The sequence below is a fragment of the Ilyonectria robusta genome (assembly GCF_021365365.1).
Source record: "Ilyonectria robusta strain PMI_751 chromosome Unknown BGZ61scaffold_1, whole genome shotgun sequence".
Classification (NCBI taxonomy): Eukaryota; Fungi; Ascomycota; class Sordariomycetes; order Hypocreales; family Nectriaceae; genus Ilyonectria; species Ilyonectria robusta.
The window spans coordinates 1,666,331-1,679,933 of record NW_025764435.1 but is presented as its reverse complement, the minus strand read 5'-3'; the positions used below and the strand labels follow the sequence as shown (position 1 = coordinate 1,679,933).

Below are 13,603 nucleotides of genomic sequence, written 5' to 3'. Positions count from 1 at the left end.
TTTCCCGGTGGCAAGGCGAATCGTCAGCTCGATTGGGCGAACACAAAGGACCAGGGTCGGCCAACAGCCAACAGCCAACAGCGAAGAGCCAAGAATACTACACGCAGTGAACATGGCATGGACAAGGGCAAAGCGATGTCGACCAGGGCACGGCGATGGGGACAAGGGGCGCGACGAGGGTGACGAGTGTAACGGGGGTGCTTCGTTTGTGGAGAATGAGGGGGAAGAAGGGCCGAGAAGCCAGTCACAACGCTGGGACGCGTCCTAGTCGTTTAGAGGGCTTCCAGGGCCGGAGCGAATGGCTCCCCAAGATGCGCAGTCCACGGCGAGCGGCGATGGGCGACGGCCGATGGGCGAGTGTGACTGGTTCAAGACAGCCGCGCTGAGGGCATTATTGACAGTCTTAACAGAGGTTGATATTGACGCTGGCGCTTCTGCCACCAACTGTCACCGCTGGGCTCTCGCCAGTCACCGTCGGGAGGGCGTTGGCACAGACGATAGGCTGGATGTCCACGAATAGCCAAGTGGTAACAGCCAGCCACTCTGACAATGGCTCCTTTGTCTCCATCTAGCACCAACGGGATGGGCGCTTTTAGCCGTCCACGGCCCAGACGGGTGCTATTGGTGCCACACAAGGGTTAATTGCGATGGACCTAGTGCTAATCAACAAGAGGTAAGAAGGTGAACGCTACCGTGATGGATCGAGAGGGAGGGCGAGCCATCCAGGTACCGGTACGGCCTGGAATTATCACCTCGGTGGAGTGGTCATTTGTTTGGCGTCTGCTATAATTATCATCTGCAGAGAGGACAGATAGATGGGGAGCATTGGCTTACTCCCCAATCACGAGGACAATGGTAGAAAACGAAAACTGACAGAACTCTGTCCCTGTTGCGGAGACTTGGTCCATGATGGCGATTATCGGCGATGGAGCATAGCTGTCACGGGATGTGGGCGAAACTGTAACATTCCGTCTCTTGACCTAAAGCGGGAGGAGAAAAAAAATGATTATGGGAGGAAAGGTGGCATTCGATCGTCTCAGCCCTAGGGGACGGGAGGATGCCGCAGGCAAGTGCGGGTGTCGTATCGTAACATCCTCATCCCTTCCTCGCTTCCTCGCTTCCTTGCTCACTGCAGTCTCTCGCACAAACAAGGCCGCTTGCCTACCGATACCCGCTACTGCTCGTCTCCATCTCGCGGCCTAATTCAGAGTGGGAGCCATTATTATGGTGCCTTGGCCGTGACCGTGCCACCCGTGCCCAGTGGGACGAAACACTCAGCTGGGCCCCAGAGTGCTTGGGGGCTGCGAGACTCGTATTACGACGACGCTGGATAATGCCGCGCTGCTATGACACGCAACTGCCACTAAGCCAAGGGCTAATGTTGTTTTGAGTGACATTTGTGTTTTCAAAAAGTGCTGCGTTTGATATCCGGGGGGTTTCTGCAAGTTTCTTCAACAACACCGACTGCGAAGAACCGAGTTTCGCAACTCGACCGCACGGATATGCTTTGAGACGGTGAGAACGGAATGGAGCCCGCCCAGAATAGTCCAACATTCGGTGGTGCGACATGCCAGGGCGAGCCCGCCCGATTGTTAGTGCCCAGTTAAAGAACGTGGCGGCTAGACCTGTGCAACCACAGTGGTGAAACAATGTCGGTACCACACAATGGCGGGACATGGGCGAGGGTTACGATAGCGATGACGGTGGCGATGGAGCCAGAAACTCTTTGATCCCCGCTATCCGACACATCGCAAGAATAATGGAGCTTCCAACGGCTCGTCGACGGCAATTGAGGCCTCGAGAAACGCCTCTCCGCTAGCACCAGAGCACCGCCATCGGAGGCACTGCTGTCCAGTCGGTGAACGGCATGACCGCGGCAGGTCATGCCGCCGGTCATGTATGCCATTTAACGTACCTGCGCACAGGTACAGGTACAAGCCACCCTCCGACAACCTGCTCGCGGCTCCTGGTGGACTCTCGACGACCAACTCGGTTGCTATTCTTCGACAAAGCGTCGGCTTCCCTCCCAAACAAAGGTTGGCGACAAGAGCCGGCCCCTCCCAGCTCAGGCACGGCGCGTCCCCTAGCTCACGACACGGACGTATCAGTCGAGGCCGAGCTGGTAGGAAGATGCTGGAGGCGAGAGGCGAAAGGCGACAAAACCAGATCCAGCGCCTTGGTTGGTGGCTGGAGATGAGCTTTTGGAGTCTGGACATGGTTGGTAGGGCGGGCTCGGCTCCATGTTTTTCGCTTCCTCAACGGGATACAAGGTCGTCGTGTGGATGGAGATGGGCTGCTGGAGGGACGTCCCGTGTTACCAGCACGCGGGCCTCCCGATCCGGGTCTCGACAAACGGCCGACCTGATACCTACAGCCGCCGTCTACCACTCATATCGAGCGATCCGTGGGTTGAGTGACCTTTCTCACAGTGTTGGCCGTATCTGGACGCTGGGCTGCCGGGGTCTGGGGTGGAGAGGCCTGGCTGTGGGAGTCAGATGGCAGGGGAGTGTCGTGACGGGGAAAAACTGGCAGGCCCCTTAACCCCAGCACGCCCCCCAGCACGCCCCTTCGACTGGAAAACCTCCGGGGCTGCTAACTGACCTCGCCTCTTCCCCTGACATTAGCACACCCACTCCATTCCCCATCGCAGTCGATCCCCTCGCTGCGTCGCTAGGGCCCTGGCTCGCCCTGGCAGGCAGCTAGAGCCCTGCTGCAATGCTGCGGTGCGCTACGCGGCGGTGGGTCACCGAATATCCCTGCCCTATGGCTCTTCCCCTCCTCCCCGCCGCTTTCGTCGACGCTGCCCATGGGCGCCCTCTCGTCATCGCCGACCGGCCTCCCCCAATGACGAGACACAGCCATCGGACATGGTGGCTCGCAGCGCCGGTCACTCAGTGCAAGCGTCGACTCGACCGCCCATACCCGCGCCATTGGTCCCTGCCCAACAGTTCCTGGCCCCTGGTCCCTGGCCAACCTCCGATGGGTAAGGCCCTCCGCTCGTCGTCTACCGGCCCCGAGTGGGTGGGAGACGAAGCTGCAAGATGCAGAAGAACTCTCTCTTCTGTCCAGCATGACAGGGGTGCCTTGTGGATGCCAAAGGGACCTCCGCCTCTGCCCCGGCGTGGTGGGTGCTGCTCTCACGGCTGCTTGCCCATCCGTATAGCCATCTATCCAACTACTTTATATGGCCGCGTGCCCTCCACCCACGCGCGCGACCTCGTTCTTGCTGTCCGACTCTTGTGTGATATCTATTCCGCCAACCTCTCCCTCGGCCTTGCTATCCTAATTCTGGGTTGACTTTGACTATATCATTCACCAATCCTCGTGTAATATCTCACTTGCCACAACACCACTGCCTCTGGGTCGGGCTCGCTTCCTCGCCGTCCTACTTCTGAATATCTGTTGCACACAACCTCGTTGTCGCCATTGTCGAACCCGTCTCGGTTTCCTCGTTCGACCCAGCATAATCGAAGCTTACGCAACGAATATTCCTACGCTGTATACTGAACACGACTGGCCACTATTATTTTGCCCTTGAATCGATCATCGACGACCACCGCCGCCTATTACTCTGCCTCTCGGCAGTACCGACATCTGCACCAACCGAAACAGAGAGTGTTCCCAACTTAGACGGCGCCCATTGCGCCCCATCTCTCATCTTCTGCAACCTCGAACTGTTCCTGCTTTCTGTTATTCAAAATGGCCAACGTCTCCGGTGTCAACCTGTGCCCGTCGCCCTTTTTCGACGCCAATTTGTTCCCCGATGTGGGTGGATGTAAGAGCTTCTGAGCCAGGACACGGGTGAATCCACATTACTGACATGTCATGGTTAGTTGTCGATGGGCGACTTTGCCAATCTGTGGGTGAGATGCAATGTTGCTTGCCCTGTCCCATGACGGACTGGGTATATCCCGACTACTTCGACACGTTGACGGCGGTTGCCAACTGGGTCGCGCTCTCCAGCGTGCTATGTTGCGTTTTCCTCTTGCTCTCTTGGGCCTTCTTGCCGGTCGACAAAACCAACCGCCATTACCTCAGCATCTGTCTCACCATCGCTGTCTTGTTGATGAATGTGAGTTCTTCTCTCCCTGGTTGTCGCACTCTCGTTAGATCCTGGACGAGAGTGGCTAATGAAGTTGTAGCTCGGATTCGTCATTCCGTTGGCAGCTCAGCCGGATCAATGTTATAACAAAATCACACCCCACAGCATGAAGACGAACAAGGTCTGTGGCGCATCGGGATCCCTTCTCCTCCTGGGTGGGTGGGCGGGTGTCATGTGGGCGTTTTTGCGATCCGTCTCCCTCCACCTCCAGATCTGCTGGCAAGTCCTTGTCGGCCGCAGCTTTATGATCTTTGCGCAGGCAGCAGGATGGGGTGTACCAATCCTGGGCATCATCCTAGCACTCGTCTTCAGCGGTCTCTCTTTCCGCTTCGGCGCAACGTGCCATATCAACCACGAGAACAGTTTGGCCGACTTCTGGATCCCGCTGCTATTATTCGCCGGCCTGACCGTCATCATCACATTCGCTACCTTTGGTTACTGCATCAAGGTCTACTTGGCTTCTCTGTCCGACAGTGGAGCTTCCTCTGAGGGTTCCAGCCTGCCCACGTACACCAACAGCGTCAAGACCTTGAGTCCCCGCCAGGCCTACCGCCGAGTTCGTCGCGTCATCTCTCTCCAATGGCGAGGAATTGCTATTGTCCTCATCATTATTGCCGACGTCATCTTCTTCTCCGTCATCTTTGTTTTCCAGGACAACGTCGTCCAGTCCGTCACCCACGACCCGAAGGTGGGCGAGGACTGGGTTCTCTGTCTTATTGGTGCTTCAGGCCAAAAGGACAAGTGCCTCGACCAGGCACGCTCTCTGGTTGTCAATGTGGCAACCGTCACTGCGGTTCTGCTCCTCCTTGCTGTAGGTGTACACATCCTTTTATGATATTGAGTTTCACTAACCAGGCGAAGCTGAACGGCATTTGGCTCCTCTTCCTACTTGGACGATGGTCCATGGCTACAGGATGGGCTGAGCTGATAATGGCGCCCTTCAAGCGAAACAAGAAGGAGTTCGTATCAGTTGATGCAAGAACCGAGGTTAAGAAAGATACACGTTCGTACGAGATGCTCTCGCGGGATTCGAGCGCTGTGGTAACACCCCTTTCTTCAGTGAAATCGCCCAATGATGGACGAAGAACGCCCGACTATTTCGGCCGAACCGAGCGTTACCATGCGCCAGTACGATCATTTTCGAGCCCAAGACCACCGCCGTCCTCCTCTTGGGACGCCGAAGATACCTACGCCCTCTCGAACCACCCTTACAAAGAAGTGAACCCCCTGGGTATGAACCGAACATGAGGAATTTTACATCATCCACGAGACGAATGAAGAAAGAGGAGGCCAAATCCTTGCAGGGAAATACCCAAGGAATAATCGCATAACGAAACCACCATTTTTCGCAGCGCCGACATGCCTCGCCACGCGGCGGGATGCAGCTCTAACAGCGCGGGCGCGCGACACACGTAACGCGACACACGGCGGCTTACGCAAGACCGCCTACACAGGCCACGTCCCCACGAGAGGACGAAGCCGAAGCACTTGATCTACTATGTATATTGAATAATTATGGAAACGAAAGCGTGGCGTTGATTTGAGGACAATTGCCATTTCAATAGGCAGAAGGACATGGACACGCACCGATCCTGACGGTGAGCAACGGGAATAGGCTCCGAGATAGTGTCAAACCTAAATGCGGTGTTTGATGTATGTCAGATCTGGGATTCGATAGCGACAAACGACGCCATTGGATGCTTCGATAGAAATGGAAGACAATCCGAGGAGACACGGTGTGGTCTCTGCTGGCGCCGGATGCTGCGGATACGAGAGCTGTGCGAGGTGCGACATGCGATGACGGGGTTTGCGAAAAGAGCGAATCGCCGAAAAGAAGCGCAGGTCGCAGAATGCCTTGGCTCTGGTAACGTAAAGTTACAAACGAAACGCTTGGGACGCCTTATCGTGAGCATCCCAAGGGGAAAAAAAGTTAGTCTAATAATAATGACGATTATCCCGCAAATATCATGCGCTGTGAAAGATTGGAACCCAGTCGCGTGCGTCGCAGAGCTGTGCCAGTGAGGTCAAAGGGTGTCGCGTGCGTCCTGGAGAATCATGGCCAGTCCCTGAAAGCCACGCCACGGAGTCTGTCAGCCCCCCTCCCGGTGGTTCCGGAGGACCCCATCTAAGGATCTGACGGCAGATCGAGGAGATATAACACCATTAAAGCATCCTCCTGCTGCTAATTGATTCCTCACGTTTTGTCTCCCCGCGCGACAGTTCTGCCCGCTGCTCAGGTGGCCTGTCGCTGCAGCCTTATCCGCTCCAGGATACCTGGGTACTCCAGGATTCGTTCACCATTGGCTTTAATGGTGCCATCGACCAATTCAACGCCAGAGCGTACCTAACGTCCCATTTCGAACAAAACCAATCGACAGACGGACTGGCTCCAGCTCAATCGCCCACCCCCTCGCTCGCCTGAGGCCGACGCAGATCCAGAAGCTTGGCTCCAACGACAACTTTGTGGGTGTCAGAGTCAACCACGTGATTTGTGACCTCATCCATCTCAATGGCTGGCGGGGCTCTCCAACTGCCGGGCTTTCTCAGTGCCCACCGGCCCCGCAAAGCGTCAACTACGACGACTAACACCAACACGGCGCAGCGCGTCCGCCTCTTGAACGACTGGAGTGACACTGAGGATACCGACAACATTAATGACGGCGAGGTTGAGAGCCCGGAAGACCGCGAGTATGTCGATTATGTGCATGGTCTCGATGTCGAGGCCGTCTCCCGACCAAAACGGTCCTGCTCGTGGAACTGCAGTGTGAAGCGGAGGAGGTTCCGTGGCCCTCGGTGCAGCATCTTCTTCCTGGTGACGTTACTCTTCGTTGGCATCGTCTGGATATACCTTTGGCGCACTGAGGCCGCCCTGAGTGAGCGATGGGTGCCCGATCCGGCCACGGAATTTTTCAGCCAACAACCCTTGCATCCACCATCTCAGCGAACCCGTATCACTGATTACACCCTGCCTCTGCGAACTCAAGGCCGTCATGTGGTCGATGCCGACGGGCGTCGCTTTAAGCTTTCTTCGATCAACTGGTATGGAGCCAGCGATGAGCTCTTTGTGCCCGGCGGACTGGACATCCAGCACCGCAAAACCATCGCAGAGTCGATCAAGCGGCTGGGCTTTAACAGCGTCCGGCTGCCTTATGCGGACGAAGCGGTCATGAAGAACCCCGTCATTGACGCCGAGCTTGTGAGCGCAAACCCGGACCTGGCCGGGAAGAGCGCGCTGGATGTCTTCGAAGCCGTCGTAACGGCGCTGACAGACGCGGGCATCGCTGTCATTGTGAACAACCACATCACTAGTGCCACTTGGTGCTGCGGCGCGAACCCGTGTGATGCAGCTTGGGCCAACGACTACCTGGGCTCCATTTGCCGTGTAAAGCAGACAGAGGAAGAGTGGATTCAGCACTGGGAGACCATCATGCAACCACTGATTAAGAACCCGCTTGTGATCGGTGTCGATCTCCGCAACGAGATCCGTGGTCTTTGGGCCACGATGCCATGGTCTAAGTGGGCGACGGCGGCCGAGAAGTGTGGAAACCGTCTGCTGGCCATGAAGTCGAGCTGGCTTGTCATTGTCGAAGGCACAGAGTCTTCCAACGACCTCTCTCATGTCGGTGAACGTCCCGTCCAGCTGGATGTGGAAAACCGAGTAGTGTACTCGGCGCACGTTTATGCGTGGTCCGGATGGGGCAGTACCGAGGGTCGGTTCCTTCAGCGAACGTATGAGTCTTTTGCCGAGACAATGCGACACAATTGGGGATATCTGCTCGAGGGCGACGTGGCGCCGGTGTGGGTCGGCGAGATTGGTTCCGGGCGGGCTCCATCAATGGGCTCAGCCAACTACTGGCAGAACTTGATGCGTTATCTCAAGGGCATGGACGCTGACTTTGGGTACTGGGCGATAAACCCGCGTAAACCTGCCGGCAACGTCTCGGAGTCATACTCACTGGTCCAGGATGACTGGGTAACGCCGGTGCTGGATTATCGGATGAAGGATATGGTGGAACTCATGACGGTGTAAGGATACTAAGCAAAAGGATTGCTGCCAAGAATCGGCGTTGAAAGAGTGGGGTTGCTTTTATGGACAACAGGATATGATTCCCTTTTGATGTTTTATACACGTTGGATATACCTTGTTATGATACGGATATGTATGCGACTGGGTTCCCAAGATTGGGAGAGGAAAGAATGACAATACGATTTATGATTTCCACTCTGTGTAACCGAAAAATGAATGGTGGCGGTGGCGGTGGCGGATGAATATGTTACACAACGTGGACGTGGAGTCGAGGACGCGGTTGTCTCACTGCCGATGTGAGACTTTCCCACCAGATTGGACAATGTTCCGCACGCCCGGTGGAAATGGCGTCGACGGTGCTTTGAGCAAGTACGTAGCGTTTCACTAGGGTCTCCCGGTCCTACCAACAAATATACTCTGGACTATGTAACGTCCGTCCATCTCATAAACCTAGTTATAGAACAAGCTCATGGGTGCTATGCACACTATGTACGTAGTCCCTCCGTAGATAGGCAGCATTCTCCTATCGTTCCGGCTCCCCTGCGCTGGCGGCCGTAAGAAACGCCGGCGAACTACCCGAATCGCGGAGTGGGGGCAAAGGGAGTAGCCGCTGACAGTGCGTGCTCCATGCTTCGTATCAATGCATCCAATTTCATCAATCACCCACTTGCCGTCGCCAATTCTGCCGGCGGCCGCTACGTAGGTAGGTAGCCTTATCGATAAGGTGCCCCAACCAGTGGGCTCCTGCCTGTGCAACCGCGGCCCCGCCACGCTCCCACCCACTTGTCACCTCTCACCTCGTTTGCGTCTGGCCTGTCCGCTGTTCGTCCTTCGCCTGCCGTCAGTCGTCAGTTGCCAGTCGCCAGTCGCCAGTCGCCTCTCGCTTGCCACCTCTCACCACGCCCCCGTGGACCCCGTGGACTAGCAGGAAGGAGCTGCGGAGCATCTGAGTAGCGGCGGCAGCAGCAGCAATAGCAGTTCCGGCAAGTGCGCGGGCAGCTAACGCAACACTTACGCAACGTAACGCAAACGCAGACGCATTCGCAACCTCAACCTTCCATCTCTTGTCTCGCCCACCGTTTCCCATCCCCTCATCCTGCTCTGCCTGTCCCAGCAAACCCAGCCCCGACTCGACCCCCGTGCCATCCATCGTATCCGCTCTCGCAACCATCGCACTCTCCTTGTGGATGGTCGACACCTCCACCCGTCTCCCCGAATGCGCATGTGCAACTCCACGGCGAGGCTCCCCTCCGTCCCTCCCTATTGCTGATGGAAAGCCAACCGCCCGCCCGCATGCCGCCCCGGAAACTCCACCAGATTGCGGTTGGGAAATGCCATGCGCAAACCGCCACGGACCGGGTGAGTTGGCTCTGCCGTCTAGTGGCCTTCCTTGCCGTGCTGACCGGCCGATTCTTTGCGAATCAATAGTTTGGCGATGGCGCAAAGATTGCCGTTCGTGACCGTGAACGAGCTTCGCTTGGCATGCATCCCCATAACGCTGAGATGCCCTTCACTTGGCCCGGTCTCGACTCGGACGACGAACAGGAGTCCGTTTCATCCATATATAGGGTCATTCCCAGCATGCAAAAGTTCCGTAACAACCTGACGGCCCTCTCCCAGGTGTACAATGTGCGACTCCCCGACACCCCCCCTCCCCCCCATCGCCCGATCTCTACTCTGCCGCCGTCCCTGCTCCGATACTGACGTCGCTCTTAGCTCTACTTTGTCGCGTACCAAGGCCGAATCTTTGTCTACAGACCCCGTACCGTCCCGACGCAGACGATCCCTCGCCGACCGGACCTGCAACTCGCCCCTAAGCCCAGTGTTGCCGCTTTTTCGATTGGTGGATTCCTTGATTTTAGGCGACCGCATTTGATCAATCACATCGTTACTGGGTTTCTAGGAAAGGAAGAGGTTGTCGTCGCATGCTACGACGACGGCGATGTTGTGGCTTATTATGTCAAGGAGGTGGCTGAACGAGTGTTCCACCGCCGCGGCGTAACGACTGGCGCATCATCCAGAGGACCACCAAGGCGATTCTTCCACGAAAATGTTGGCATTTCTGCATGGGGGCTAGCAGTACATGAGAAATCGCGGCTCATCGCCGTCAGCTCGAACCGGCATGAGGTGACTGTCTTTGCTTTTGGGCTTGCTTCAGAGCGCTCCATATCCAAGGAATTATTAGCCCAGATTCCCCGTGACCAAACTGACGCGAATGTTCGCCAGCGAGCCCGGAACTGGAGGATCGTGGTCCTGCTGGGTACACACGCGGATAATGTTCCTAATGTTTGCTTCATAGATGATGACGACGGCTACGCAGAGAAGATCTGCGCCATTGATATTAAGGGGGCCATGTGGCTGGCCGCCATCTGGAAGGCGAACCAGCCCCCAATATACATATCTCCCCTCTGTCATCCCCAACTGAAAAGCGAGGAATTCTACCCTGCCCCTTCTAGGTGAGCACAGCAGTCGAAGCCAATGCACAACCTGCAGTCCAGCTGACCAAGCCATCGTTTCTAGAGGTTGGGGTATTCTTGCCCTCCCGGAGAGCAGTTTCATCCAAGTTAAAACCCCGGAGGAGCTGTTTGGGCTACCCGCAAGCCGAGTAGATCTCGTTTACGAACCGCCTGGCCGTGGTGGTCAGCCTCTAGTGAACGTTAGGAAAATTCTCAATGACATTCCTGGGAACCCTTGTCGGTTGCCTTCGGCGGCATTCGCAACCATTGTTTTGAACCAACTTCCACCCATGATCTTCCCGGCCCAAACCATGGCAGTCCAGGAAGCTGGCGCTTTGATGGGTGAATTTGAAGTAAGCGAAGGAGAGTTTGGAGAATCAGAAGCTGACAGCGATGGGGGGGAGGAGGAGGTGGAAGAAGGCCAGGAGGGAGACGATATAGCTGAAGCCGGGGTTATGGTTGACGCCAATGATAACGACATGAATGCGCCTCAGGTGCATGTCGACCCCCCGGGCCCTTGGGTTTTCCAAGCTGCGTTTGGGGAAGTTGACGAGGTGTTTGGGGTGCTAGGGGAGGGGGACGGCGAGTTCCAACAAGGAGTTGCAGCCGTGGGTGTGGCAGAACTCTCGTTGGATACGTTCGATAAGACAGGTAGCATGTCGTCGGACGGACAGGCCCAAATGCTCGACGATCGGCCGTTGGACTCATTCCCCACGCGGCTTGACATGACTTTCTTCCCACACAATGGAGTTGTCCATCCGACCCCACGGGATAAGGCCCGGCTTCTGGCGTTTCTAGAGCGCCCCTATGAGTACAACGCTCGCCCCAGACAGGATGAGCAGGCACTGGCGAAATACGCGAACAAGTTCCACCTGCTGCGGACATACGAAAAGGACATCGAGATGCGAGGGTTTTGTCATTCCAAGGAAACGGGTCGCAAAGAGTTTGGTGTTTTATGCCCCGACGCCCTCAACTTTGGACACTTTCGAGACCAAGGTCTCAGGCATCACTTTCATGCGACTAGTCGACTCAATATGTTTGCTCATGCGCCGGAGTTGGCACTTGTGGTAATCGGGTCGCCGACGGGACGTGTTGTGTTGTTGACGCTGACTCGATTGGCCGTACCGATCGATCGACCGGAGGGAGTATGGGAACACGGGTTCCGCGTGGAATGGGTTCTACCAACTCGAGCGGACGAGGAGGCACACCGAAAAGTTCTCCGGCCACTACATGGCATGGCTTTGGGTCCGGTGCAGTCGGGTGACGGCGACGGCCACGGCGACGGGACGGGAAGAAATGCGGCGCTGCCGCGGAGATATCGGCTGATGTTGCACTATCGCAACCACGACATTCTATCGTACGAGATTACACGCGAGGGTCAGACAGGCAAACTGTGCATATTCTAAGAGTTTGATGGACGGGGCGTTTGGTGGTGAAACGGTTCTTGGCATTCTTGAGGTTGTTTTGGGTTCTGTATCGAGAGCGTGTTCGTGTTTGGCGGTTGAATTGGTTTTAGTCCATTGATACCCGCTGTCTTTGGCACTGTACCGACGCAGCGGTTGCACTGGCGGAGTTTAGGGTCCCATGGTTGATTTCCCTGGCTGGAGTGGTCCGGTTTTGCATTCGCATTCTTAGTTTCAACATAAGGCATCAGCCACATACATATTGATATTAACAAGAGTCGATCTTGATAAGAGGGCTGATCTATGACTGTTACTGTTTCGAGATGGTCATGGGAACGTTGGTATTTGTAGGAACAGCAATGCAGACGGCCGGTACCGGATGGTATCTAAGGTAGCAGTGGATCCTTACCATGGTGGTAAGCAGATCCTTAGCAACGGGTGCTACTACTGTAGAGGATGGAGAAGGTGGACTCGGTGCAATGTCGTCACGATGCCCCACGAGCAAATGCGCGGGGTAAGGATCGGTAGCGGATATTGGGGATTCTGCACTCGGTAAAGGGAACAGTGGATAGTGAATAATGGGTAATGTTCAAGGCAAGATTGCTGTTTCCGATATGAGGTTCTGTAAGGAGCTGCAGCGGAGCCGATTTCGTATGAAAACGGTGTCGACGGGGGCCGGAGATCGGGCACGGGGGGGATCGGAGCACTCGGGAGTGGTGACAAGTATGAATTAGGTATTCGATTGTGGATCCGTATCTCGGCGTCCCGGGTCGGCGGGACCCAGCAAAGGGCCCACTGAGTCCGGGGAGGGAGGGAAGGGGGAAGGGGATTGCTTGGTTGGGCCGCGTTTGGGGGAACGGCTCAAACGAGAAGGGCTTCTAGAAAAGCGTGACCGGGGGGGGAGTGGGATGAGTAATAGGCATTACGGGGTCACCACCCAGCATGACGAGTTGGAATTTGTGTTGGCCAGCGTGGGACGGGGCGTGATTGGCTGGATGGGGGCGCAGATAAGGTGGAAAAGCTTGACGTATGGAACTTGGCTTCGACCGGCGCCACGGGAAGGGAGGCTCAAGTGTCTTCGATGCTTGGCCCGGACTACGGAGGTCGGGAGAAGGAAGGTATTCGGATATACGATGTACGGAGGTAGGAGAAGAAAAATGGGAGGGGGCAGGGGGGATTCGGATTGACATCGGTTAGCAGGGTAAGATCTTAACCTCGGGGGCAGTGTGTGGTTGTGTCTCGGGAAGCTGAAAGCGATGTAGCGAGGCATGGTGGCGTTGATAAGAAAAGCAGCCTGGTTGGGGGCTGACCTCGGTCAACAGAGAACGGGACAGTCTCGAGATGGTGAGTAGGGCGTCGTTCATTGTCTGATTCTTTCCTGACCTGGAGAGGAAGCGGGATGATGGGCGGGTAGGTGACAGGTGCTTGGTATTGGCCATGGATGATGGCCGTGATCAAGAGCTTTTTTTCTTGTTAGGCGAAGGCAATCCGGGGTGGCGGTGGGACGTGGGTGGGTTGTATTCGATGATGCGAGAGGTGCTATCGGCTCGAAAGATGCCACGCGATAGGCCGCGCCACGAGCCACGAGACGAGACTGAGACCATCTTGCTCCAAA

The 13,603-nt window shown here is 56.1% G+C and overlaps 4 protein-coding genes across 4 annotated transcripts; all 4 read left to right on the top strand.

Moving 5' to 3' along the window:
• Window positions 1–2,603: 2,603 nt before the first annotated feature.
• On the top strand, window positions 2,604–3,498 carry BGZ61DRAFT_11118 (uncharacterized protein). The gene has a single exon (XM_046236931.1). It carries the CDS (start codon window positions 2,716–2,718, stop codon window positions 3,295–3,297), a length of 582 nt encoding a protein of 193 aa, XP_046112021.1. The 5' UTR covers window positions 2,604–2,715; the 3' UTR covers window positions 3,298–3,498.
• BGZ61DRAFT_11119 (uncharacterized protein) lies at window positions 3,499–5,605 on the top strand. The gene is made up of 4 exons (XM_046236932.1): window positions 3,499–3,775; window positions 3,834–4,072; window positions 4,143–4,913; window positions 4,964–5,605. Exons 1-4 carry the CDS (start codon window positions 3,700–3,702, stop codon window positions 5,348–5,350), a joined length of 1,473 nt encoding a protein of 490 aa, XP_046112020.1. The 5' UTR covers window positions 3,499–3,699; the 3' UTR covers window positions 5,351–5,605.
• Window positions 5,606–6,902: 1,297 nt separating this feature from the next.
• On the top strand, window positions 6,903–8,123 carry BGZ61DRAFT_285341 (cellulase; the record flags this gene model as incomplete). The annotated part of the gene is made up of 1 exon (XM_046238503.1): window positions 6,903–8,123. A coding segment is annotated over one exon (1,221 nt), but the record flags the coding sequence as incomplete, so codon positions are not given.
• A 1,299-nt stretch (window positions 8,124–9,422) lies between these two features.
• BGZ61DRAFT_525391 (uncharacterized protein) lies at window positions 9,423–11,991 on the top strand (the record flags this gene model as incomplete). The annotated part of the gene is made up of 4 exons (XM_046252751.1): window positions 9,423–9,488; window positions 9,558–9,758; window positions 9,846–10,585; window positions 10,650–11,991. The coding sequence occupies 4 exons, from the start codon at window positions 9,423–9,425 to the stop codon at window positions 11,989–11,991; spliced, it is 2,349 nt and encodes a 782-aa protein (XP_046112018.1).
• Window positions 11,992–13,603: the final 1,612 nt, after the last annotated feature.